Source organism: Natator depressus, chromosome 4, assembly GCF_965152275.1.
Source record: "Natator depressus isolate rNatDep1 chromosome 4, rNatDep2.hap1, whole genome shotgun sequence".
NCBI classification, from domain to species: Eukaryota; Metazoa; Chordata; order Testudines; family Cheloniidae; genus Natator; species Natator depressus.
In genome coordinates this window covers 125,005,606-125,031,623 of record NC_134237.1, presented here as the reverse complement: position 1 = coordinate 125,031,623, position 26,018 = coordinate 125,005,606, and the positions used below count along the sequence as shown (strand labels likewise).

General features: G+C 46.0%; 1 protein-coding gene across 1 annotated transcript; it reads right to left on the bottom strand.

Moving 5' to 3' along the window:
• Positions 1–18,070: 18,070 nt before the first annotated feature.
• NKX1-1 (NK1 homeobox 1) lies at positions 18,071–24,989 on the bottom strand. The gene is made up of 2 exons (XM_074950166.1): positions 24,094–24,989; positions 18,071–18,840 (listed from the first exon to the last, which is right to left on the bottom strand). Exons 1-2 carry the CDS (start codon positions 24,557–24,559, stop codon positions 18,071–18,073), a joined length of 1,236 nt encoding a protein of 411 aa, XP_074806267.1. The 5' UTR covers positions 24,560–24,989.
• Between the last annotated feature and the right edge of the window lie 1,029 nt (positions 24,990–26,018).

The following is a 26,018-nucleotide window of genomic DNA, read 5'->3' as shown; positions in this document are numbered from 1 at the left end:
ATCACCAAGTGGGACCTATTTTGATGTTTTGCCTTGGAAGCTTGAGCAACCTGAGGGGTTTCAGAAAGCTCTGTAAAAATACACTCCACTATAAAATACCTTTGCACCAGCCATGCATCTTCCCCTCATTCACAGTATTCTACCTGTGTATTTAGGAACACATTTCTTCCCTCCCAGGTTAATCCATCATCCCATAACCTCAGAATATTTTACTATGAAGAGAATTCATGGAGCCAGCACATAGACACTAGATTTCATAGAATATTAGGGTTGGAAGAGACCTCGGGAAGTCATCTAGTCCAAACCCCTGCTCAAATCAGGACCAACACCCACTAAATGATCCCAGCCAGGGCTTTGTCAAGCCAGGCCTTAAAAACCTCTAAGGTTGGAGATTCCACCACTTCCCTAGGTAACCCATTCCAGTGCTTCACCACACTGTGGTGGTGAAGATCACTTTCAAGATCAGTTGCATCTGTAACCATCCCCTCTGACTTTATCTGTCAGTTTTATATCAGCACCTATCATTGGAGTATCAGAGTGCCGGCCACTAATTAGCTTGGCCAAGCCAGGGCCCAAGTAGATTTCATGGAGCCTTCTGTTCATCTCCCTTTCCTGGATTTGGGGGCTGTTTTAGGAATAGGTTTTGAAGGAGGGATTCTATCAGCCAGAGTTTTCTCTCTAGCTGTTGCCTATGTATTCTCCTCACTCTTGCGTCAGTAGAAGACGGTTTGGGGAGCAAATAGAATCTTCTGGGAGCAACCAACCTACTCCTCAGACCTGTCAGTTCTCTCTCCTCTCAGCTATCAACTCTCTTTCCCTGACTGTCAATGATTTGCCACCAAGAGTTCACCCTTCAATCATCAAATACTTCCTGTTGCTGAATATTCTCTCCTCCCCCCCCCCACCAAGTTTGGTTTCCCTCCTAGTTACTGAAAAATACTAGCATTAATCGCTATGTATTGGTACCCCCTTTTAAAGCCAAACTTTCCTGGGTGTTTTATATGCCCATTGTTTCTTAAAGGGAATGCACTCAAGGAATCTCTGTGCTGTATACATCTCTCTAACCTATCCAGCCTCTTTTTCTGTGAGCTATCTTACAACTCTTCTTATTTCTACCTGTCCCTTATAATCTAAGCAGTATCTATAGTCTTACCTGTATATCCCTCCCTGGCCCCAATCAAATTTGCAAATCAGTAGAAACTAATAATTGACCAAGAAGCTTAATTTATTTCCCCAATCATCTCTGCAATTCCTCTCCAGCCCCACTCTAGAAGAAAATGTTCTAAGAAGCTTAAAGGAGGGGTACCGAATGGACCTAGGGGTTACTCTGGAAATGTGGACATATTTACACAGGGCCCTGACCCTGCAAACACTTATGTCTGTGAGTAACCTTAAGCTCAGTGTAGTTCTTCACATGTGTGGGTGTTTACAATACTGGGGCCATAGTGAGCCAGTCATTCGCAATGTAACTCCACTCATGGCAGTGGTATTATGTTAGGAGTGATTTGGCCCATTGGGTTTATAACTAAAAATTGGTATGTACTGCCAAATATCCCTGTTCGTGCATCTTCCTTGCTAGATGAAAAGAAATGGTTGGTTGGTTAGTTCCTCCACTGTCAGTAGCTAAAACATTCAAGCTGATCAATTTAGAAGGGAGCTGTGGGCTCCATTTGAGGATTCCACTGGCTTTTTTTTTTTTAGCCCTTGACTGTGCTTTGGACATTTCAGTGTTAACAGTAAAGAAGGAAATAAACCCCAGTAGCTGAGGGCCAGCCTATCACATACCCAAATAATCTAACAAAAACCAAACAGCACAGTAGGGAGCTGTCTGATAGTTTCCATAACTGGATATTTACAATTGCAAGTAACTGGAAGCATAAGTTATGCATGTGCACTTGAATGTGTAACTATGATCGCTTGGATCATACCAAAACAGGAGAGTAGCTGTAATAAAGGTTGAGTGTTTTGCCCTCCTGGAAGGATGTGGTGGCCACTGAGCAGGGAACAGCTACGCCTAACCAGCTGTGCTGTTTTAACTGCAATGTAAGGAGGATTGATGCCAGCTGTAGCTTCTCTCTGATGATTCTCACCCGAACATGCACCTTGCTGCTGGGGAGTGACGTGTAGAATGTGAAGATAGCAGCCATGAGTTTTCTGCTGCTGCCTGGGGTCTGAAGGAAGGGCTTGGCACAGGGTAAGGTTAGAAAACTGATCATTTTCACTGTTAACTTTTGTGGGTTTGAAATAGAGCAAAAGAAAGGAAAATGCGTGGCACTCATCCCCACTGTGCCAGAGCAGTCTTTGGGGTGAGTGTTTGCTGGGGCTGTGCAATGTAGTCCACTTGTGATCTACTCCAGGTGTTGCAAACATGAAAGGTCAAGGTGTGGGGTTAGCTTTTTACTAAGCAAATATATTCCTGTACTTTTTCCCCCCACTAGTTTGCTCTTGGAAAAGAGGTGCATGATTGCTTTCCAGGGTCCCTATTTCTAACCTTTGGAAACTCATGATCAGAGGATGATGACCATGCAGTTTAAGGTGTCGGCTTAACTTCAAGATAGACTGACACAAGCTGCTAGGAGGGAGGCTGAGTCCCCAACACTGGGTTTGCACGGAAAGCAGCATTTTGTGTTTGCTCAAAGGCAGAGAGAAAGGGGGGAGGAATGGTAATGGTTGAGAGCTACTGCAACCCACACAGGCAAGAATGCTATAAACAGGGTGAATGTGGCATCTGTGAGATATCTGACTGAAAGCTATCCTTCAGGCTGGGCACTTTTTAAAACTACTGACCCAAGATGTCAAGGGCCATATTCATCCCAGCCTGCAACCTCAGAGATTTCAGTGTTCTTACAGCTGCAGCTAGTCGTGGACTTAGGAATCTGGTCCTAGCTGTACCTTTCAGTTAGGAAGCTGTAACCCTGCAAGTTTCTTAGCTGTGATCTCTAGAAGTAAATTCCCCCCCCCCCCCCCGGAAGCCACTTCGGGCCCCCATCCTGCACGGGGCTCTGTAAGAACATGGGATCATGCTACATGGAGAAGTTTGGCATATCAGGGCACTAGTGGGCTACCATAAATAGTCACCAAGAAGGAAAGCTTCTCTTATTAGGGGAAAAAATACATTTCCCATTGACTAGAATGCTAAGAGGCTGATAAGCATGCTATTGACCAGGCCCTGACGCTTGGCATTATTGTCAAATCAGCCCTGTAACAGGAAGAAGTGCTGAATCTCAGGAATCCATCCTGAAACTAGTTGAGTAGCAGACAGCATAATTTAGGGGGCTGCTCCCAGCTGGGATTGACGAGGAATTTCATTCTTATGATTGTACCTTTTAATTTCCATTTAATTAGCTTTCTCATTTTTGTCTAGTTCCCCTTTCTGAAGTTAAATGCTACTGTGGCTGGTTTCTTTCATATTTATACACACACCCCGCAAGGATGTTAAATTTAATTATATTATGGTTGGTTTTAATTATATATATATATATATATTTTTTTTTTTCTGTTTCTGGGGTTGTCCATCACCCACACAACAGACTATGGGGCTGGCCCCGAATCTTTCAGATCCTCTGGGATCCAAAGGAGATTACAGGTTTCAGAGAGTAGTGTCACGCTGTCTGGAGTAGTTTACAAGTGTGACTGCCAAGCTTAGGGCAGACTATCCAGGAACAGGGCACAAACCAAGTAACAAGCATGAACTCCTAAAGCACTATCACAGCCTTAACACAGAGACACAGACAGTCCCCTTGGTCACTCCAGTCTATTTTGCCACCCAGACAAACTTGTCTTTGTGATAGATGGTACCTTACACCAAAAATCACAACAATATTCAGGTTACTCCGTCTCAAAGGACCAGTCACCTACCCCAGGTCAATTGTATCCCAGATCTCTCACCAAAGACAATGAATGTAGCCAATCCTGTAATAAATTAAAGATTTATTAACTAAGAAAAGAAATGAGTTATTTACAAGGTTAAAATTTGTAACATATGCACACAAATGAGTTACAGTCTTAGATTGCAAAAGATCATGGAAACTTCTATAATAAGCAAATGCTAAATGTCCTTTAGGGCTAACCCAGGCAAAACAGCTCATGCTTATTGGTTCTTGCCCCATTCTAGTCCAAGCAGCAAAAAGAACCAAGTTTTCTCCTTGTCAGGGATTTTTTTTATCCCCTTCTCCACAGCGCCCAAGCTGATGGGATGAGTTCATGCGCAGGTCTCCTCTTCCTGGAGGGAATGAGGAGTGTAATTAACAAAGTCTTTGTTCTTTTGATGTCTCATAATGGCTCATTTGGTTTCAAAGGCCTTCTCACTGGGCAGGACCTAACATCATTTGTAGGAAACCAGCATTTGCGTTAGAGGAGGTTTCTGTCCCGTCTGATGAGTTATGCAGTTTCCGAGGTTTACAAGGCAAACATTTGCTATAGCTTCAAACATGGGGTCCGGACAGGTGAGACTACTACATGCAGCATCGTACAAGCTATTCATAAGTTCTGAATGCCAAACGCCTTCTTACAACCCTAACACCTATCTTAACAACACTAACATACAGGTGAGCCAGACTGGTTTCCAGCTGCCCAGGTGTCAGTGTTCAGCGAGGCCAAGGGGCCTTGGCACGAGCTGCCACCTGGCCTGCCAGCATCGCAGCTAGAACCATCTGTCCTGAGGTTTTGTGCCCCACACCAGCCCTCCTACTTCTTGTCATTCCAGCTCCAGTGGTGCCATGTTCCCAGAAGCTGCTTGCCCCAGGACTCCTCTTAGAGAAAAGTGCCCCACGCTGGAATGGAATCCATGGGAAAGATGATAATATAGCCTGGAACTGGGTTGCCTTTCCCAGGTAATCTCTGGGAGGCTGGAGGGAGACAATGCGCATCTAGGTAGTCTAGCCCCACTCCATGCATGGCCACCCAGGCCGGGCCCCCTCCTCCACATGGATCCCAATGTGCTGGATTGCCCTCTGTGGGGAAGAGGTGACTACAGTACTGTAGAGATAGCCGAGGTCTGACATGGGTCACAGCGGAGAGGGCCAATCGCAGGTCATAGTGCCAAAAAACTGGCAGACACTCACACACTGGTGGTATATTCCATAATTAGATTTAACCAAACCAGCAGTGTGTGTTCCTGGATCACGACACCAGCTTAATGTGGAGCCACAAACAGTCCCTTAGATACTCCAGCTCATGATATCACCCAGACAAACTGGACTTCTGTGATGAAAGATTATTAAAACTAAAAATCACCCATTAGGTTCTTCCAGCCCCAGGGGGCCAGTCACTTACCCAGGTCAATGGATGCTCAGGACCTTACACCAAAGACAACAATGCAGCCAAGCCTTTTGTAAACTAACTAAAGAGTTATTAACTAAGAAAATGACATGAGAGTTACTAAAAGGCTAAAGCAAACAAAATACATTACAATTGGACCAAAGCATGCAGTCCAAAATGATAGCAGGGATGTTAAATCTGCTAGATTTCTACAGGTCTCTCTGGGTTGCCCAAATAGGAACTCAGTCCTTCTGTTTGAAATTTCCTCAGTTAGAATTCACCAAAGATGGTGATAGGAAAAAGGTGGCCAGGGGCCTTTGTTCTCCCCTTTTATAGCTTGACCCTTTTTGCTGAGAAAATCCTGGCTGTGTCATGGGTCAGGCAGTTCCATGGCGTACGTGCTTTGCCATCAGTCCTTCATATGAACTGCAAATTTTGCTGGCAACTCCTGCGTACGTGCCCTTTGAGGTGTCTTCGGGAATGATATGCAGAGGCCCATATTTACAGTTCTTTTGTTATCCCTGAAGAGCTAACCTGTGGGCATTTCTCAGACTCACATGTTTGAGTTACAAACATATAGCAAAATGTCATAACTCCACCCACAATGTTGATCTGGACATTATGACAAGATAATAATAGTCAGCAGATTATAACTTTTCCAGTGATACCTCACAAGGCGTACTTTGTGCAAGATTTATCACAATTTTGTTACAGTGGTGACCATATTAGTGTAGATGGTCACCTTTCCCTTTAGACAGCATTGCACCTCCTTCCACATGGGAAGGGTGGGACCTGTGCACCTCTCCCCACAGATCTGCAGAGCACAATCGGGCTTCCACCTGCTCTGACTCTCTCCACTCTGGTGTATCTAATGCGAGAGCGCAGCTGGTCGGAATCCTCCATTGCAGTTCTGAGGACTGAGCCCCTTAATGCACTGAGAATAACCCCAAAGCCCCTACTTGGACCACGAGTGCCTTTTTGCATTAGCTCTTAGAATCCCGACTGCTGGAGTCTAGGGGTTAAGGGAAAAGCTCATTAAAAGTGTTTAAAAGTGGCGCTAATTAACGTAGCCATAACAAGCAGCATTAGGTGTCTGGTTACTTCTGAAGGGATTGTTGAATAACTATTTCTGCCGACATTCCAATTTGCATAATGACAAGGTGTTGGCATTGTATCCACCATTAATTTGCTTTATTTATAATGCCATTATGGAGCTCTCTTTTCCCCAAGCGCGATAAAAGGTATATGGAAAATATGATGAATGATGCTGCATGTTTGGAAATTGTTTAGGATATCTTGGGTTTTGTTTTTAATATTTTTGACATTAGCTGAAAACTACAAGAGCCTCAGGAGAAGCGTCTGTTGCAGGCAGTTAGAAGGGCTGAGACCAGACACTGCTTTACAGTGTGCATGAATCTTTATTTTACAGAAGGGGGGCGGGGGTGATCATGTGTGGTACTGAGCCCCCTTGACTCTTAAAAAGCACTCAGCACCTCACAGGATCGTACCTGAAGCAAAAGATTAATCTGGTATGTCACTCAAACACTTAACTCTGAATTGTGGTGGTGGTGGTGATGGTCTCCTACAGCACTTTTCATCTGTGAATCTCAAAACTTTACAGAAGTGGGCAAATATCATTATTCCCATTTAACAGATGGGGAAGCTGAGTCATGGAGTGGATGAGTGACTTATCCAAGCTCTGCCAGTACAGCAATGGCCATGCCATTAGTATTTCAATACCTGATTCTCCTCTCACACTGGATTTACACTCGTGAAACTCTCCTTACTTCAACAGAGTTGGCTCCTGATTTACACCAGTCGACATAAGAAGAAAGCCATGTCCCAAATCTGGGCTGTGACAGTCATGCCTCCGGAGATGCTAGAAATGAAAACTGCACCAGATGTTTCATTTGCTTCCTGTTGTTTTCTAGATCTTACTTGAATGACATTCCAAGATGCCTTCTACATGGGAGTGACAGAAAGATATTTGCTCATAGGTTACATTAATTTGTAAGGTTTCAGAGTAACAGCCGTGTTAGTCTGTATTCGCAAAAAGAAAAGGAGTACTTGTGGCACCTTAGAGACTAACCAATTTATTTGAGCATAAGCTTTCGTGAGCTACACTTCATCGGATGCATACTGTGGAAAGTGTAAAAGATCTTTTTATACACACAAAGCATGAAAAAATACCTCCCCCCACCCCACTCTCCTGCTGGTAATAGCTTATCTAAAGTGATCACTCTCCTTACAATGTGTATGATAATCAAGTTGGGCCATTTCCAGCACAAATCCAGGTTTTCTCACCCCACCCCACACCCCCCCCACACACACAAACCCACTCTCCTGCTGGTAATAGCTTATCTGAAGTGACCACTCTCCTTACAATGTGTATGATAATCAAGGTGGGCCATTTCCAGCACAAATCCAGGGTTTAACAAGAACGTCGGGGGGGCGGGGGGTAGGAAAAAACAAGGGGAAACAGGTTACCTTGCATAATGACTTAGCCACTCCCAGTCTCTGTTCAAGCCTAAGTTAATTGTATCCAATTTGCAAATGAATTCCAATTCAACAGTTTCTCGCTGGAGTCTGGATTTGAAGTTTTTTTTGTTGTAATATCGCAACTTTCATGTCTGTAATCGTGTGACCAGAGAGATTGAAGTGTTTTCCAACTGGTTTATGAATGTAATAATTCTTGACATCTGATTTGTGTCCATTTATTCTTTTATGTAGAGACTGTCCAGTTTGACCAATGTACGTGGCAGGGGGGCATTGCTGGCACATGATGGCATATAGCACATTGGTGGATGTGCAGGTGAACGAGCCTCTGATAGTGTGGCTGATGTGATTAGGCCCTGTGATGGTGTCCCCTGAATAGATATGTGGGCACAGTTGGCAACGGGCTTTGTTGCAAGGATAGGTTCCTGGGTTAGTGTTTTTGTTGTGTGGTATGTGGTTGCTGGTGAGTATTTGCTTCAGGTTGGGGGGCTGTCTGTAGGCAAGGACTGGCCTGTCTCCGAAGATTTGTGAGAGTGTTGGGTCATCCTTCAGGATAGGTTGTAGATCCTTAATAATGCGTTGGAGAGGTTTTAGTTGGGGGCTGAAGGTGACGGCTAGTGGCGTTCTGTTATTTTCTTTGTTAGGCCTGTCCTGTAGTAGGTGACTTCTGGGAACTCTTCTGGCTCTATCAATCTGTTTCTTCACTTCTGCAGGTGGGTATTGTAGTTGTAAGAATGCTTGATAGAGATCTTGTAGGTGTTTGTCTCTGTCTGAGGGGTTGGAGCAAATGCGGTTGTATCGCAGAGCTTGGCTGTAGACAATGGATCGTGTGGTGTGGTCAGGGTGAAAGCTGGAGGCATGTAGGTAGGAATAGCGGTCAGTAGGTTTCCGGTATAGGGTGGTGTTTATGTGACCATCGTTTATTAGCACTGTAGTGTCCAGGAAGTGGATCTCTTGTGTGGACTGGACCAGGCTGAGGTTGATGGTGGGATGGAAATTGTTGAAATCAGGGTGGAATTCCTCAAGGGCTTCTTTTCCATGGGTCCAGATGATGAAGATGTCATCAATATAGCGCAAGTAGAGTAGGGGTGTTAGGGGATGAGAGCTGAGGAAGCGTTGTTCTAAGTCAGCCATAAAAATGTTGGCATACTGTGGGGCCATGCTGGTACCCATAGCAGTGCCGCTGATTTGAAGGTATACATTGTCCCCAAATGTAAAATAGTTATGGGTGAGGACAAAGTCACAAAGTTCAGCCACCAGGTTAGCCGTGACGTTATCGGGGATAGTGTTCTTGACGGCTTGTAGTCCATCTTTGTGTGGAATGTTGGTGTAGAGGGCTTCCACATCCATAGTGGCCAGGATGGTGTTATCAGGAAGATCACCGATGGATTGTAGTTTCCTCAGGAAGTCAGTGGTGTCTCGAAGGTAGCTGGGAGTGCTGGTAGCGTAGGGCCTGAGGAGGGAGTCTACATAGCCAGACAATCCTGCTGTCAGGGTGCCAATGCCTGAGATGATAGGGCACCCAGGATTTCCAGGTTTATGGATCTTGGGTAGTAAGTTTCCTGGGGCAAACTTGCATTCACAGAACCCTTTTGCATCATTTACATTAAACAGAAGGACACTGCTTCCTTCAGACCCATTTTATCTAACCCTGGTTTCACACAGTGTGTGCTCAACCTGTGGGAAGGGCTGCTGCTGCTGCTGGAGGTCATAGATTCGGTTCCTGCCACTGAATTTTTAGAAATGCTGGATAATTTTTTGATCAATTATAATTGTAGTTACATATGAGAAAAAAAATCTAAGGATAACAAACCTTGTGCTGCTCTCTGGAGAGATGAAGAAGAAACTATCCCATGGACAGCACTGCGCAATAGGTCCAGGACTGTTTTTTTTTTTTTTTTTGTAACCACGTGAGGGATCAGTTATTGGTTACTGTTGAAGCCAGAAGACCCAGTTCAAAAAACCAGTAGTCAGAGCCAGTATGGTGAACTGTACATTCCTCCTCTTCTGCTGCTCGCTTGTGAGTCAAGGGCAAATGGGGAGCTCACAACTACAAAATTTCATTAAAGCAAAAAGCTCACATTAGGTGGATGCTTTTCCTCCCATGGGGAGGCACATTTGAAAGACGGGCATCCAAACAGCATGTTGAAATCCTGCGTTTGGAGGCTCAGATGGGTACTTAGGCATGTAAACGCCCATTTTACAGGCCTCGGCGGTGATTTGAACATCTAAATGCAGGAGCTGGATGTCCTGTAAAAATGCCCTTGTTTGAAAATTGGGCCCAGTGTGTGGAATTTGAGTTTGACTTAGAGCTGCCCAGGCACATGAGCGAAAACAGCTCTGCTAAGTTGACCTGATTATACTTCCTGTATCACAATGGTAGCGTATCTAAAGATGGGGACTTTTTCAATGGTGACCTAGCCCAGCATATCACAGTATTCAGGGATATCCCTGCTAGGTGTTTGTCGGTTGTCGTCTGTAACCTACTCTGGATTTATTTCCAGTTATCCAGCTGCTACCCCAGGCTTCTGAAGAGACTTTGTGATATTCTGCCTTCTGTGGCTGATGTATCGGTGTAGCTGGGGCATCCCTGCAGGCAGATGCCCCCCCCCCAGCTGCCATAATAACCCCTTGGGACTGTTAGCAGCAAGGGTAGGTTAGAGTAGTCCTGAGGCTGCTCTGACTTATTTTGACTGCAGGACTGGTGCCCCAACTGGCTCAGGATCAGGGAAGCAGAAAGGGGCTTTGGATCAGTGTGGTTTTTGTTGCGCTAGGCAATCATGCTAGCCATCTTAGGCATTTACGTAACATGAGCTTTTGATTAGCGTGGTATATTCAGAGAAGAATGTTATTATTGTAAAGTTGGTTTATGGCAAGAGATTGGGACCAAAGAATCTTGGTCCAGTTCCTTTGAGTCATACAGTTTAAGGCTAGAAGGGACCACTGATCTGGTCTGACTCCTGTATATCAGGTCACTACCACCACCCAGAATCCACACACTAAATCACACACTTGAAATGAGACCAAAGTTAATGAGACCCTGTAATGGGGTCCTTGGTGGGCCACGGGGCCTAGCAGTTAGTGTCCACTCGATCATGGGGTGGTGGGAGGGGAGCCTGGGCCTGCCCACTCCACCGGGCTCTGACCCAGGGCCATAGGAAGGTCAGCAGCATTTGGCCTCTGGGAGGGTCTCTCTGAGCTACCTTCCCTGGCTCACTTCCTACCACTGCTTTCTTCCCTCAGCTTCTGCTCCCAGGTAAGGAAAAAAGAAACCAAACTGCCAGCCCCAGCTGGGATCCGCATATAGTCCTGTTCCTTCAGGGAGGCTTTGCCAGCCCTTAGTGGAAGGAGTCTTCAGGGTAGGTCTGCACTCCTTCTGCTTCTGAGCTGGGTTGCTCCTTTTTCAATCCTGTCTCCAGTCCGAGCATATTCCTCAGGGTTGGAGGGGCAGGGCTAGCTGGGTCCACTATAGTCCTTTTACCCTTCCATCCCAGCATGAGCTTTGGGAACATTGGACATAAAGTGGAAGTGAGCTCCAGGCTGCTACGCCCTATCTTCCTCCCTCACAAGCAACTCTGCCATACAACTGCACTTATACATTTGTCCAGCTCTCTCTCAGAACGAATTAAGTTGTTTGCCCCCACAACTCCAATTGGGAGTCTGTTCCAGAGCCACACTCCTCTGATGGCTTGAAACCTTCTTCTATTTCCAGCCTGAATTTGTTTGTGTCAGTTTATATCCATTTGTTCTTGTGCCAACTTTGTCCTTTGTCCAATAGCTCCTCACGTGCCCTGGTATTTACCCCATAACGTATTTGCAGAGAGCAATTGTAGCTCCTGTCAGCCTTTTTTTTTGCTAGGCTAAACAAGCCAAGTTTTCTCAGTCTCCTCTCATAAGCTAAACCCTCCATTCCCCTGATCAACCTAGTAGCTCTTCTCTGCACCTGCTCGGTTTAAATTAATCTTTCTTCAACGTGGGTGACCGGAAATGTGCACAGTATTCCAAATGAGGTCTTGCCGGGCCTGGTACAATGGCATTAATACTTTATCTCTACTGGAAATGTCTTGCTTAGTACATCCTAAAATCGCATTTGCCTTTTTCATAGCCACATCACATTGTTGGCTCATAGTCATCCTGTGATTGAGCCACACAGCCAGGTATCTCTCCTCCTCTGTTGGGGGATGAACTCGCAGCTTGTAGAAGAAATTCTAATGATTATGTGCATGACCTTTCATCCCAGTTCTGCCACTCCATTCCTCAAGGTTATCCAGATCTTCCTGTATAACATTCCAATCCTTCTCTGTATTGGCAATGCCACCAAACTTCATAACATCAGCAAATTTCATTAGCGCTTTTCTACGTTTTGTGCCAAGGGCATTAATACAAACATTGAATAAGAATAGCCCCAAGACCAATCCCTGAGGAACTCCACTAGTAACCTTGCTCCAGTCCACTATTTCTCCTTTCAGCATGACCCATTGCCTTCTCCCCATTAGCCAATTCCTTATCCATTTTACAATGCTTGTTGCCAGCCCCATCTTTCCTAATTTAATGAATACTTTCCTATGTATTTCTTAACTGGTGTCTGTTATGATCTGTGAATGGGTTTAAATCCCAGGGCTTTGCTGGATTTCCCAGAAATGTAATGAGTTCTCTATGTGGTGGTTCAGTCTTCAGAGAGACTCCACAACAACCTCATCTGCCTCGTTACCTTCTGAGCTCTAGCTCCATGACCAGGGCATAGGTGTGAAACTATGGGTGCTGGGGGTGCTCCCGCACCCCCTGGCTTGCAGTGGTTTCCATCATACACAGGATTTACAATTTGGTTCAATGGCTCTCAGCACCCCCACTATACAAATTGTTCCAGCAGCACTGGCCCAGTGTGAACATTCTAGAGCTGACTGTCACTGAAAAACAATGTCTGAAAACAATCCTTTGATTAATTAAATGGACGGTGTTTGAGCCCCTGTTGTGTTTTCTCCCTGTGGCTATCCTAGTACATGAGTACCTGGGCCAGGATATTTGCCAGCACAGCAGATTTTGAGCAGGCTTCACAGAGTATTCTCAGAAAACAGATTCCAGATTCATACACCTTAAACTAAGAAGAGAGGAAAAGCATGTCATGTGACTTGAGTAGCCAATCAAAACAGCTCAGATTTTGAATATTGAATACTCCCAAGAAAAACGCTAATGACTGAGCTACCAAGACTGTAACCAGTGAACCCAGTGAGATTTCTAATCATCCTGGGACTAAGACTGGCACAGATCCCACTGAATTAAATAAGAAAATGTATCTCTTATTAGTGGTTGACTACTCAAGTTTTTGTAACATGGAGTTTTATATGTGAACTCAGTGAGTGCAACTTGACAGTTTTGCATAAACAGTGAGAGACTGTACATCATTATTTTAACACTACATATCACCTGCTGATCTTTCTGAACTAATCTGTGTGTTTCTTCTTGCTTTTTCCTCTCTGCTTTTGTGATCAGAGAGTGATTGATTGGAGACATTTTGCTGTTGACTGATTTGTGAGCATGGGCACCTGAAATTCTTTTTAAACATTCCAGTCCAAATTTTCAGAGGCCTGCAAAATGGGTGTAGCCCACTTTCCCCCATCTGGCTCTGTGGAAACATGAGTTGAACTCAAACCCGCAGCATTCATGATTAGTCTGCCAAACACTTGTTTTATTGTCTCCCACATAGTCTCACTGTATATAGACAGACACGTTCCCACGCTGAACAGTGCAGATACTGAACCTGGGCATCTATCTGATTGCTCTGTACTACTGCTGATGAAGGCCTGATGAGCCAAAACAATAGTTTCATATTTCATTGTTTGACCCACCTTTGTTTTCAGACTATGTAGTCTAATTAAGAAAAGGATTAAAGTATTACCAGCAGGCCTGACCCTTATTTAGGCTATTGAACAGCCATCAGGGGTAATGACTTTCACTCACTACCAACCTGAGCCGTACTCAAACCAGTGCCCTAGAGTTGAACGGCTCCAGATTCTATTATGAAAAGCCCCTCAACCATCCAGTCCTTCACTTGCTATCCCTGAAAAAGTGAATTTAGACCATATTTCACCACCACAGTTTCTTATTCCGGGGCTTGTTCTTGATCGTGAAAACTTGCCTGGGGTGGCAACTGTTGATACTTGTCGTACAACCCCTCAGACCAGGGGTGGTGAATATAACACCACACAGTGTGGTTGAGAGAGGAGATGGAATACTAGACCCTGACCTTGGACAAATCACACCTTCTCTGACTTGCTTTCCCCATCTGTAAAATAGAGATGATAACACCTGTCCACAAGATATGTTGTGAGCATTGATTAATGTTTGTAACAAGCTACATTAATGCTAAATAATATAGAGAGACAAGGTGGGTGAGGTAATATATTTTATGGGACCAACTTCTGTTGGTGAAAGAGAGAGAATTCAAGCTCCTTGGAGCTTGTCTCTTTCAGCAACTGAAGTTGGTCTAATAAAAGATAAAGATATCTCACCCACCTTGTCTCCCTCATATCATGGGACTAACATGCCCACAACAACCCTGCAAAGAAAGGATATGGACTCAGTTCTACTCCAAGCTACCTTCTGCAGTAATTTGTTACTGTGCTACTTATTTTACTTCTGTGGACGGTTACACCTGGGAACCTGTGAGCAGAAAGATTGGTTTATATTTTATTTTCACAACAGTGGGGAGGCGGGGGGGAAGTAGTCTGGATATTTTTTTAATTTACGGAAGTCCAGAGGAAAAGTTTATTAGCTCAGGCTGTTGTAGATCTTTCACCCAGCAGTTGGTGTGTTTTACTCTGTATTTGGTACTAAGGATTTATCAGACACTCAAATGAATAGCGTTGTTAATAGGACTCCCTCCTGGAAGCTCCGCAGTGGTTAGCATGGGGCTTCCCTGTGGACAAGGTGGGGTCACAATACAGTCTGGTCCTTAACTGGCAAATTCTTTTGTGGGCGCAGGCCAGCTACATATGTGTCTGTTAACACATCTGTGTAGAGGGCAGTAAGCTCTGTACAGGAAACAAGCTGGAGCTGCAAAAGTTTGGATCCACCTGGGATGTGCGTGTGTGTAAATGGGGGGCTTGAGTCCCCCTTTAGTCCGGTGTTGGCGGAGGCTGGACCTGAAATAATGAAACTAGATCCAGGGCGGGACCTGCCCCGGGGTCGCCTGCCAGCTGCTGCCTGCTGGGAGCTCTCCTTTGCATGGACGAGACCTGCCGTCTGCTGCCTCCCCTCCCCGGGCCTTCCCCCTGAGGGCTGGGGGAGCTTTCCCTCTTCGGTGGCCCCCTCTGCGGGCGGAGAGCGGTCCCTGCAGCCCGTGAGCGGCTCCCGCAAAGGCTGCGGGCTCCCTCGGTGCGCCCCGCAGCCCCGCTCCCGGGACGTTTCGAGACAGCCGAGTCTGGGGGAAGATGTAATTTCTCTGTCAGAAACTATAACTTCCTCACGCTTCAAGTGCCAGCAGCGGCAGTAAAAGGCTGTCAGAAACGCTCGCTGGGGGGAAGCAAACAAGAGGAAGGCGCTAATGGGATTAGAAAGCTATCATTTCGTACTGTCACCCCGCGGGGGCGGCGGGTGGGGACCGGCCGCGGCCGAGCGGAGCCGAGCCCCTGAAGCCTGGCCCGGGACCAGCCCTGGGTGGGGCCGGGGAAGAGGGGAGCGGCCTCGAGGGCTCCCTTCGTTAATTTCGCCCTCTTCTGAGAGAGGCTCACTGTTAAAAGTCCTTTTCTAGCCCATCCTCCAAAGGCAGCGGGCTGCTTCTCTCTGCCGCCTGGCTCCTCTCCCCCTGGGCTGGGACCTTTCAGAAGAGGTGGTGGGTGAAGAAAAGCCACCCTTGGTGGGGGAGTCTGCAGGCAGGGGGGAATGGTGGGGGGTCACCTGGAAAATGGGGCGAGCCCGTCCACTGCTGTCTGGGATCGGCTGGACGGGAGCTGATTAAAGGAGGACAAATTAATAATCGACAGCGCACTCTCCCGTCTGCGTTTCTTAGCATTATTCGGTGCCCTGGAAAGGCAGCAGTCAGCTCTCTGGAGTGAAGGGATTCGAGACATATACAGTTCCCTTCCCCAGCGTGAAGTATAGCATCAGATAGGAGAGCTGGGTGCGAGATAAGAACTTTGTCTCCTCTTTAATGGGAGATTTATAAGCTTTAGTTTACCTGGCAAACTACCTTTAATAGTCCATGCCTTTGCTTTGCTTTGCTTTTCATTTTCCTGGATCCATGACAGAACAGCCCTTATCTTAAAAAATATAAAACAGGGTCAGATTTTTTTTAAGCAGGGAATATTAATTTTGCAGTTCAATAAAAAGATAATTTACAGAAATCCAATGGCTGTTTCGCTATTTTTAAAAGGTGCGCTCATAATTCAACAGTTCATTTATGAAATGTACATAAATGCTTCCCAACCGCCGCCGTGTCTACCGCCAAATCGTGGACCTTGCAGGCCCAGCACTTCGGTTTCTATTTTATATCGCAGAGTTGAGGGGTCATTATTGAGCTCAAACAAGCTAATTCAGAAAATAAAAACCAGGCAAAAATAGCGAATAAGGTAAAGTTCCCTCTCACCGCAAAGAAGCAGAAAGCTTCTTTGTGTATAAGTAACTAAACTAGCCACGTTTAATGGGGGTCTCAAGGCAAAGGGAACAAAAACCACTGATCACGAAAGGCATTGCACCAGAAGGTGAGTTATTAGAAAGCTACAGCAGGGAAGTGATTCCGTTTTGTTATTTGTTCCTCCTCCAAAGTGAACTGAAACTTGCCGCCTCACAGATATCAGCGTTAAAAAACGAGGCACACACAGACCCAGGAGGACACCGTTTACTTAAAGTTTATTGAGTGATTTAAAGTGGTTAGCAAACAAAGTGCTTTCTCTTTCTCTATCATTTTGGATCCCCATTCTTCCCAGACCTTATACATTAATTATAAAGTTAAAACTTTCGTAACGACCAGAAATATACATAGATGCTTAATGTAAAAAAACAAACAAAAAAAATTGCAACCACTAAAAGTCTCTCTCCACGTGGGATTGACCAGACACGACTCCTTCCGCGGTCCGTGGACTTGATTTGATTTGTCCCTGTTAGTCGTTTTTTTTTTCCCCCTTTAAAAAAAAAGATCGAAGTATGTAAAAATCGTGAGATCACGAAAGAAAATAACCCATTGTCTTACCAACCCTGGGGCGGAGTGACAAGCCTAGAGTTTTCCATTTTACCCTGAGAGTCCAATGGGTACATCATCTTTTCAAGTGGCCAGACAAAAAACAAGGAACCGTGAAAAAATACAGCGAACGATGATTTACAGCTACTTCTATTTACAAAGAGGAAGGCGGGAGGATTTCTTCTCTCTCCTCTTCGTCCCTTCCCGAAGCCAAGTCCGGACACGGCGTGTATAAAAAAGGGTCGTCGAAAGGATTGTAGGGCAGATGAAAAGTTGTTGTTGTGTCTCCGTGGGGAGGAAGCTCTGGGGACTGGGGACAGCCGGATCTTGCTCGCCGTTGGGGCGTTCAGATGGGCGCCAGCCGTTGCCAACCCGGGGGCAGCCCTTGGACACTGCAACTCGGGGCTTTCCCCGGCCACCGAGTGTCCCCTCCCGCGGCGGGGAGCGGGGCCGCGTTCCCACGGTGTTCGCCTGGGGCCAGGCTCCTTTGCCCAAACTTCCAGCGGGTTCTGAGGCTGAAGCCACGCGCGCTCCCAGGAGCGTTGCTCGTTTTAAATGATAACCGGGGTGAAAGTAGCCACTCAGCTCTGGGGGGGGGGCAGAGGGGGGGCTTTTAAAAACAAAGGGCCGAACAAGAGGTTTGTCCGTCTGGGAAATGCGATTTCACCAACTCTCTCCTCCCCCGCAGTCCCCATTTCGCTCTAAAGCCCCTTCCCCCCCAAACTCAATGGCTAGAGAAAGAGCGGCGAGGTCGTCAGGGTTTGATCTCAGGTGGGTGACTGTTTTCGGGGCTGGGGGCGGGGGATGGATTTACTATTAATTATTATGATTAATTAATAATAATGTAGTGTTGCTTTGCGAAGTCCTCAGTTCACTGCGCTCCGCGGGGCTGCCCCTTGGCTTCTGTAGGAGCCAGGCGCGCAGAGAGAATTCAGAGGCGTCTCTTCCCCGTTAAGGTGATTGCGAGTTCGGGGCGCGCCTGGGGAACTCGGAGCGGGCGCGGCGCGGAGTATCCATCCCACTGGGCCGAATGGGAGCTCCGAGCGCGCTGGGGGGACTCAGAGCGGGCGTGGCGCGGAGTATCCTTCCCAGGGTCTGCTGCTCCAGCGGCTCGCAGTCCCGGGGCGGGGGGAGGTAGGTTTATAGGTGCGGGGTGTAGAAGGCCGGAGCCCCGTAAGTCTGCGAGCCCAGGACAAAGGGCGAGAGGACAGCGGGGCTGGGCAGGAAGGGCAGCTGGGCAGCGCACACCAGCCCCCCGGTGGGGTGCCCCGGGTAGCCACCGGGGCCGTGCATGGAGAGCGGGTTGCCCATGGGCGGCGAGTGGCTGAGCGGGCTCAGCCCGCCGCCCAGGCCGCCTCCCCCCAGGCCTCCTCCGGCCCCGCCGCCGCCTGCCCCGCCGCCCGTCGGGGCGCTGGTGTCGGCGCCCGGGTTCTGCTTCTTCCACTTGGTGCGGCGGTTCTGGAACCAGATCTTGACCTGGGTCTCGGTCAGGCTGAGCGACAGCGCCAGGTTGAGGCGCTCGCACACCGACAGGTACCGCGTGGACTTGAACTTGTTCTCCAGCGCCACCAGCTGCTCGTAGGTGAAAGCGGTCCGCGCCCGCCGGGGCTTGCCCGACTTGGAGTCCGAGCCCGTGCGCTTCCTCTTGGGCTTGGCCTGCGGGCCCCCGCCGGGGGCAGGAGGCTGGGCCGGCGCCTGCGGCTGCGGCTGCTGGCTGCCTGGCTCCCGTTCCTTCGGGTGGTGGCCGGGCTCTGCCTCGCCGGACCCCCCCACGCCGCCCAGGCTGCTGCTGCTGTTGCTCTCCTCGCTGCACAGCTCCTCCTCGTCTTGCAGCTCGCTCTCCGGGCTGGGACTGGGCCTGCTGCCGTAGTCCAGGTCGCACTCCTCGGCCTTGTACAGCTCCCCATCCTCTGCGCACAAGCAAGGAGAGGGGTTAGCTTAGCAGCTCCCAACCCACCCTGCCCCAGCACCCATACCCCCACCTACCCAGCCAGGCTGGAGAGGGCCCTGTGGGGCCCCCAGCTCTACAGTCAAGCTGAAAGGGGTAGGAAAAGATGGCCCCCCCGCCCCTAAATCTAGGCTCTTTAGACACAGACCTACTGGGAAGGGGGGGAGGGCAGAATCCAGGCTTTAGCGGGCACAGAATGCGAATCTGCCCTCCCAGCCTCCCGTCCAAGCTCCTTAGGCCAAGCCATCCTCTAAAGGAGAAGCAGAATTGCTAGAGGGCACTGGGAAGTTGGCAGTAAATTGCCCTGTTTACTTTCCTCAAGGTTGCTGCTGGGCCTCAAAGTGGGAGGACTTGGAATGGAGGTGATGTGAGGTTTCCTACATTTTTTGTGGGTAGGGGAGCATCTGTGAAAAGACCCACTGGTACACAGCAAAACCATTCATCATCCTAAGAGAGGCACTTTATAAACCCTGCCCTCACATTCTTCCAGCATGAGGGAGTCTCCCATATCCCCTCCCCAAGGGAAGGAAAGGTGGCAGGCCTGGAGCAGATTTGCAAAGAGGAAGTTTAAGGAGTGCCCTCTTGACCTGGAAGAATTGCGTTGTAAAGCTCTCTGGGAGAGGATTTTCCTTTGAATTGTGGGTGGTTTCTGTCCCTTGTAGACGCCACACATATGTACTGAGTATTTAGATGATTTAAGCAAAGGGTAAATGGGCATGGGAGAGAAGAAGATATACTAGGCTTGCAACAGTTGCTTTATAGGTCACGGTTTATATTTTCCTTTTTCACTGTAATCCGGATGGCACAAATATTGCAAAAATTCAGAAAAATAAATATCAGTAAGGGTAACTTTCGAAAACGTTAGGGGTCTGTCTATATTATCACCACTCTCATGGAGGAATCTTCCATCCAAAAGGTTCTCCAAATAGGAAGTCCCGAAGTGCTTTTTAGTAAGAAACCACCTTTGTCTAAAGCTGGGACACCGTGTATAATAGCCTCCAGCCCTAAAACCCTAACTAACCAAGCTAAAAGCTTTACAAATATAGAACATTATTTAGTGGACAACAATGAGAAGTCCTACTTTGTAATCATTCTTCGTTCATCTTCCGAATTAAAAATGATTGTGAAATGCTAAGAAATAAAATTAATCTCATTATTATTGTTTGTAGAAGCAATTGCAGTTAGTATCTTCCATGGCACTTCTTTCCAGAAGCCTCAGGAATGCTAATATCAAAATCATTTGATATTTTAGAAAATTGGACATCTCTTTCTGCAATGTCTTCAGAATAGAGATTTGAAAAATTAGGGCTAGAGAAATGAGCAATAACGAATATGGAACATTTTGGAAGAAAGTCTGTGAATGACACGGGGGTTTGCTGCAGGAAGAAGAGAACACCATTGATATGACTTTTTATTTTAGTTATTGAATTATCTGCATTGATGGAAGATTTGCTGCCTTCTGTGTTGGCCTGTTTCTAACCGTTTCTGTGCCTTGTTTGTTCTCGTGCTGTTCCTAAGGTAGAAGTATTAAACTGGAGTAAATACTTGTATTGATTAGCAGAGCAGATACAAACTTAATTAAACTCATTTTGTGTAATGTACAAACTAGTTAACGGTCATTTAATTTATTTGGGTTTATATTATGCTCCAATTAACGGGACTGCAGATGAGAACAAGGTAATTATCCGATATTTAGGGCCGTTGTACTTCTGGGGAAGATCAAGTCGTTATGAAACCTGAAATAATATTCGTAAAGAAGCCGCTTCACTTTCTGGATCATGCCTTAGACATTTCTGATAGCTTGAAGGCCGGATGCTATATTCCTTTGACCATCCCAAATTCCCAGTAAAGTAAAAAAGGAATTCATCAAATGCAGGATCGGGCCTCAGGCTGGAGTAAAATAAATAAAATACCTTGTCCTTATCACATTTAGATACTCCTAAACTTCCTGAATCGGTCTCCGTTTTACACCTAGATAACCCAGTATAGCTATTATCTGTAAATCCCCCTCTTTCCCACAAATTAAGCAGTGAGTTGATCATTATGACCCATTATGTGTTTGCTTTAGTCATTTAAATTCCATAAATACTAAAGCTGTACCGTCTATCTCAAACTTTGCCAAATCTTAAAACCAAATGCTGTATATTCAATTAGGTGATTATTTTTAATTGAGAAATTTTAAAAAGTGAAAAGATTATGTTCTGTGAAATAAGCTGATTTCGGCTGAACCTTGGATATTGCTTGCTCCCCACGGGGAAAAAGAGAGAGAGAAGTTTATTATAGTCACCTTAACCCGCAAAACCAATGTTTAGTAATCTGGGGACTTTTTAACGAATAATACTTTCCATCTTGGTGTTAAAAATTAGAAAATGGAAATCTGGAATTATGACAGATATATAGAAATATAACAACATGGGTAAGGGGTTTCTAAATTTAAAATAGTATATGAAGATGAAATAAAGTTCAAATAATCTACATCGAGTAGAAATTAAATTATAGATGGATGCCATTGTATATGATAATTTTGTACACACACCTTTCCATATGTTCTTGTTGAAAACACATAGGAATGTTTATATGTGTAGGGGTAAATATAACAACATACAGTACGTACGTTCAATACAGATGACACAGAATGTATGTGATGATTACTGTAGAGGGTTCCCCCCCCCCAATAATTTGTAAACATTCCCCAATAAGGGAATATTATAAAATATTCCCGTCAATAGGGGAATATTAAAATATTTTTCTAAACAACAACTGCACTAGTAATTGTCCAAGGCAACATCACTCTGGCTTTGCAACTGTTAATGCAAAACAAATTAACTGGAGGTTTCTCAATTATTTCTAAAACTAAATGTGTTTTGCAAGATGAACTTAAATATTTTCTATTTTCAATGTACTTGTACTTTTTCTGGTTGTAGAGAATCATAATGATTTTCGGATCGTTTCCCCACCCCCCACCGAACTAAACCAACTGCTTGATCTACTGTTACCCAAGGTGATGGTGATGATGGGACCATAATGCGATTAACTTTCATTATTTCTCAGTACTCACAAATCTATTGTTGGGTGTTTCTAGCTTTACAAAATATTAGCATAGTTAGGACTGAAGAGATAAATCGTGCAAAATCCCTGGCAGCTTGTCAGTAAGCAAAGTTTAGTGTTGCATGTGTTTCTAAATATATTTACTGTTAGAGAAATGAATGATAGAATTGCATTTCTCTCCTTGCCTGGAGATAAAGTATAAGATTGGTGATAGGCTGACCTCGTCGGTCTTTCTGATTGAACAGACCTATTTAGTATGACAAAAGTCAGATAGATCTGTTTAGACAAATACTTACTTTAGGTGAACTCGGAGTTTTAAAAATCTCTTTGATTTCTTTACGTCTAGCTCCTGCTATTGCTTTGATGATTAAAAACAGCTCTACTGTAAAGGGACTTGTGTTGAAACAGGTAGAACGAAAACCAATGTTATGGCCTAATTTTAATTGATATGGACATTCTAGCACAGAATTGTAAAGACACCGCTTTCTCTGGTAATCCTAGTCCAGAAATTTATTTTCCAGTCTTTACGGTATCAAACACAACCCACTGCTGTCCCACCCGTCAAAATACAGAATATCTAGAGAGATTTTTCATGTGTTCCATCTTTTCCCGGAAGTGCTCTAACATCTCCAGAGTCACAGCGTTTAGAGGTGAGAAAGTTGGAATATTTGGACCTGGAAAGAAAAAGCAATCTAGAGCTTGGGTCGAATGCAATTCCCGATCAATAGCGAGCCCTAATAAGTGTAATAGGTTTTAATCGAGTAATTATCCGAATTTTGACCCTATAATTTAGATGTTAGGAGAGAGTTTGCAAGGTGCTTGAAAGAGATATGCACAATTCGATAATAGGATATCGACCCAGGGAGTCCTACATGCCACTCTGGGGCGATTTCCCCCATTATCCAGCCTCTTTACGCTGCTAAGCACATTTTACCTTAAATGTAATCGAAGGAATTTAATTGTTTTTCCAGAGATAACCAGCATTTTGTCACAATTAGTCTGATTTGTCCTAAAAAAAGCCAAGGGGAGAGAGAAAATTGAATCTGTCGCCCAGAGCAACGCTCAGCAGGCCGGGGGTGGGGTGGAGGGGGAGATGGTTCTGAAAGCTGGGGGGGGGAGAGGAAATACAGAAAAGTCGTAAAAGCGACTTTGATGCTTGGAAAATCTGTGGGACTTATTTGATGATTTGAGAATTAATTTAAAATCCTGTTGGGCCTGCGCATTCAAATGACCTGCAGCCCCCTCAATTCTTCCTGCAAAGTTTGCTTCAGCAGCAACTTACACATGCCTGGTACCCTCGAGGACAGAAGTGAGACACCAGGGCGGAAGCTGTTATTAGGTGATATAATGCAGAGTCCGGTTCCATTCGCCCCCAGTAATCAAATGAACTCAGTGAGGCGTGATGGACTAGTTACATTTAATACAACATTACCCCTTGAAATGTAACGCTTTCTAGCCAGATCGCAAGCACCAGAGCCCAGGAGGAAGACGTTTGACTTTTGCAAACTGTTCCTGCCCCAGATTTGCGTTTGTATTTCCTTGTTTGCAGAACGGCAGCTACAGTTATTTATCGTGTGTCTGATTGAATCGTCAAGACACCTGTTCGGGAAAATGAAAGGAAGGCCCAGAGGGGGCATTACTGAGAGGACATGCACATCACAGAGTCTCCAGCTTGGAAGTAGTGCCCAGCATAAAACTTTACGCAACTGAAAGGAGGGCCGGGCCAGAAAAGTTTCACCTTGCATAGGGCATATAAACCAGGAGACATCACATACCTTAAACCAGGCAGACCTCGCTACACCACTGAAACCATCCATTTTAATAAGTGGGAAGAGGTGCTTATAAAAATGTTACACGTTAGTCCCTCCGCATGCACCTATCTCGCTCTACATTCTTAGCCAGGTGTAGAAGCAACAGGTAAGGAACATTTGCCCTTTACAGCAGACTCCCTGTGTCTACACGTGCAGTTGTGCCCTTTATTGTATCTGACAGAAGGCAGTGGTGACGGTGCGTGTCTCCGAGACTCACCTTTAGAAGCATGTAATCACACTGCATAATAATTTCAGGCGCTCTTTATCATCCCCCCCCCCCCCCCCCCGTAGCCGGCTATTTGCTCCAGACACGAGTTAGACACTCTGCGGAAGGTTAACATGCACAACGTACTTACTGAGTAAGTCCGAGGACTTTTTGCACGTTTCAAAATCTTCAGCCAGAGCCTTTGGATCTGCTAGTTCCGTTCCTGACTCCTCGGGTTTATCCTCTGCCCCTAGAGTGCATTCGCTCCCTGCGGATTTGTACAACACAGAACAGTGCCTCTTCTTGCTGTTGAATTTGTTGGGATCCAGGATGTCCAGCACCGAAAAAGAGGTGGTTCTGTGGACCACTGGCAGGGCTGCCCCTGCCCCCTCTTGTCCAGGGGTGTTGCTCTGATTGTCGCCTGGCCTGTCTCTATTTCCAGGGCACGAATAGACCGGTAGCTCGTTGCTGGAAGAAAGTCTCTGGTCCCCGTGGCTTTCCATGCTTTCCCCGTGAAGGCAGCCGGACACTGGCTCCACTACAATGCCAGCCTGGCTTGCCGCTGCTGCTGGGATAGAGATGTCACCCCCCTGAGTCTTGTCTCTGCTCGCATTCATGACTTTTTCCACAGCCCCTTCCACTTGCAACTCTTCCCCTTCCCACGAACTTCAGCTGGAAACTCCTGTCTCGCAATCAGCTCGGGAGCTGCTTTGTTTATCGTCAGTTTAGCACAGAGGCGAGCTGGTTCCTCTAGGTCTGCAGGGTTTCACGGGGCTAGGTCCACCCTGGATTGGAGTCTCCCGTGGATGAAGGAAGTCAGAGAGCGATGCTCCTCTCAGTTGCTCCTTCTTTCTTCTCATCATCCTCACGGAGCTACCTAAACAGTTATGTCCCCCACACCCCTCTCTCTCTCACCCACACACACGGGCAAGGCTGTATCTTATTTATGCATTCATATTTAGCAGTGGGTTGTAATTGGCTACAAATTAATCCCTTGCCCATAATAGTCAGTAATCTCCATCCCTGGAGGAGAGAGACACTGAAAGTGTGTGTGCCTGAGAAAGGGGAGGGGGGCGGGAGAGGGGAGAGAGTGAAGGATGGTGTTGGCTGTGATATACTTAGCTGTCAGCTCTGTTTCAGCACACCTCCACTCAGCTGGAAAGCATCTAAATAGCCTTATTTGGAGAAGTGGGAGGAGACCGCTTTCTTTGAAATAATTGCGGGGATCAATATAAAGAAGATATTATACACACCGAATGGGATCGCCCCTCCTAATGGTTTAGTTATAGGATCAAAAGGATAGTATTTGTGCTCAGAAGTGTGAACAAGCTCACCTGTTTCACCCCCCCCCCCTCCGGTGCATTATTAAATTAGAACAATAGAATAAAACTGATGTCCGAGGCTGAATGCTTTGGATTATACGGTGTGTAAGGCACACACATACACACGTTGTCCCTTCCCCCCACCCCATTAATTAAAATTACATATCAAATGAAAGTGCCTGGAAATACCGAAAGCAGAACAATACGCTTAAGCAACACAAGGTAAAACACGACGATCAATACTAAATAACGGGGGGGGGGAATCTATTCTTGTCCCACCTAGAAATAATGCAATAAACACAGCTCATTCTCATTTCTGAGAAACACTCCTTCATTCAAGGGGTTTTGAATGCAGGGAAAAAAAGGAAGAAATTAGGAAAGAGTTGCCTCTGAATTACAAAAATCTAATTTCCTTTCCTACCCAGGTTTCTCTCTCTGTGCGCGCGCGCTTTGACCATGTCCATTTCATTCTTGCTTTGGGTGTCCAAATCGCTGCTTAGTTTGAACCAGCTGCCAAAAAAAAGGTAGGAAAATAGAGAAAACATAAAAAGAAAATTAGATTTTTTTTTTTGTCTTTCAGGCTGGTGACACATACAAGGACAGGTCCTTTGCAATTACCGCGGGCAATGATCCTTTGGAAAGCAGAAATTAAAAGTTGGGAGAAATAATGGGTAAAACAATCAGCTGTAATTTTGGTAGGGGTTGGACATGATTAGCCCATCAATGGGCTGGGCCCAGGGGAGTTCCTGGAGCC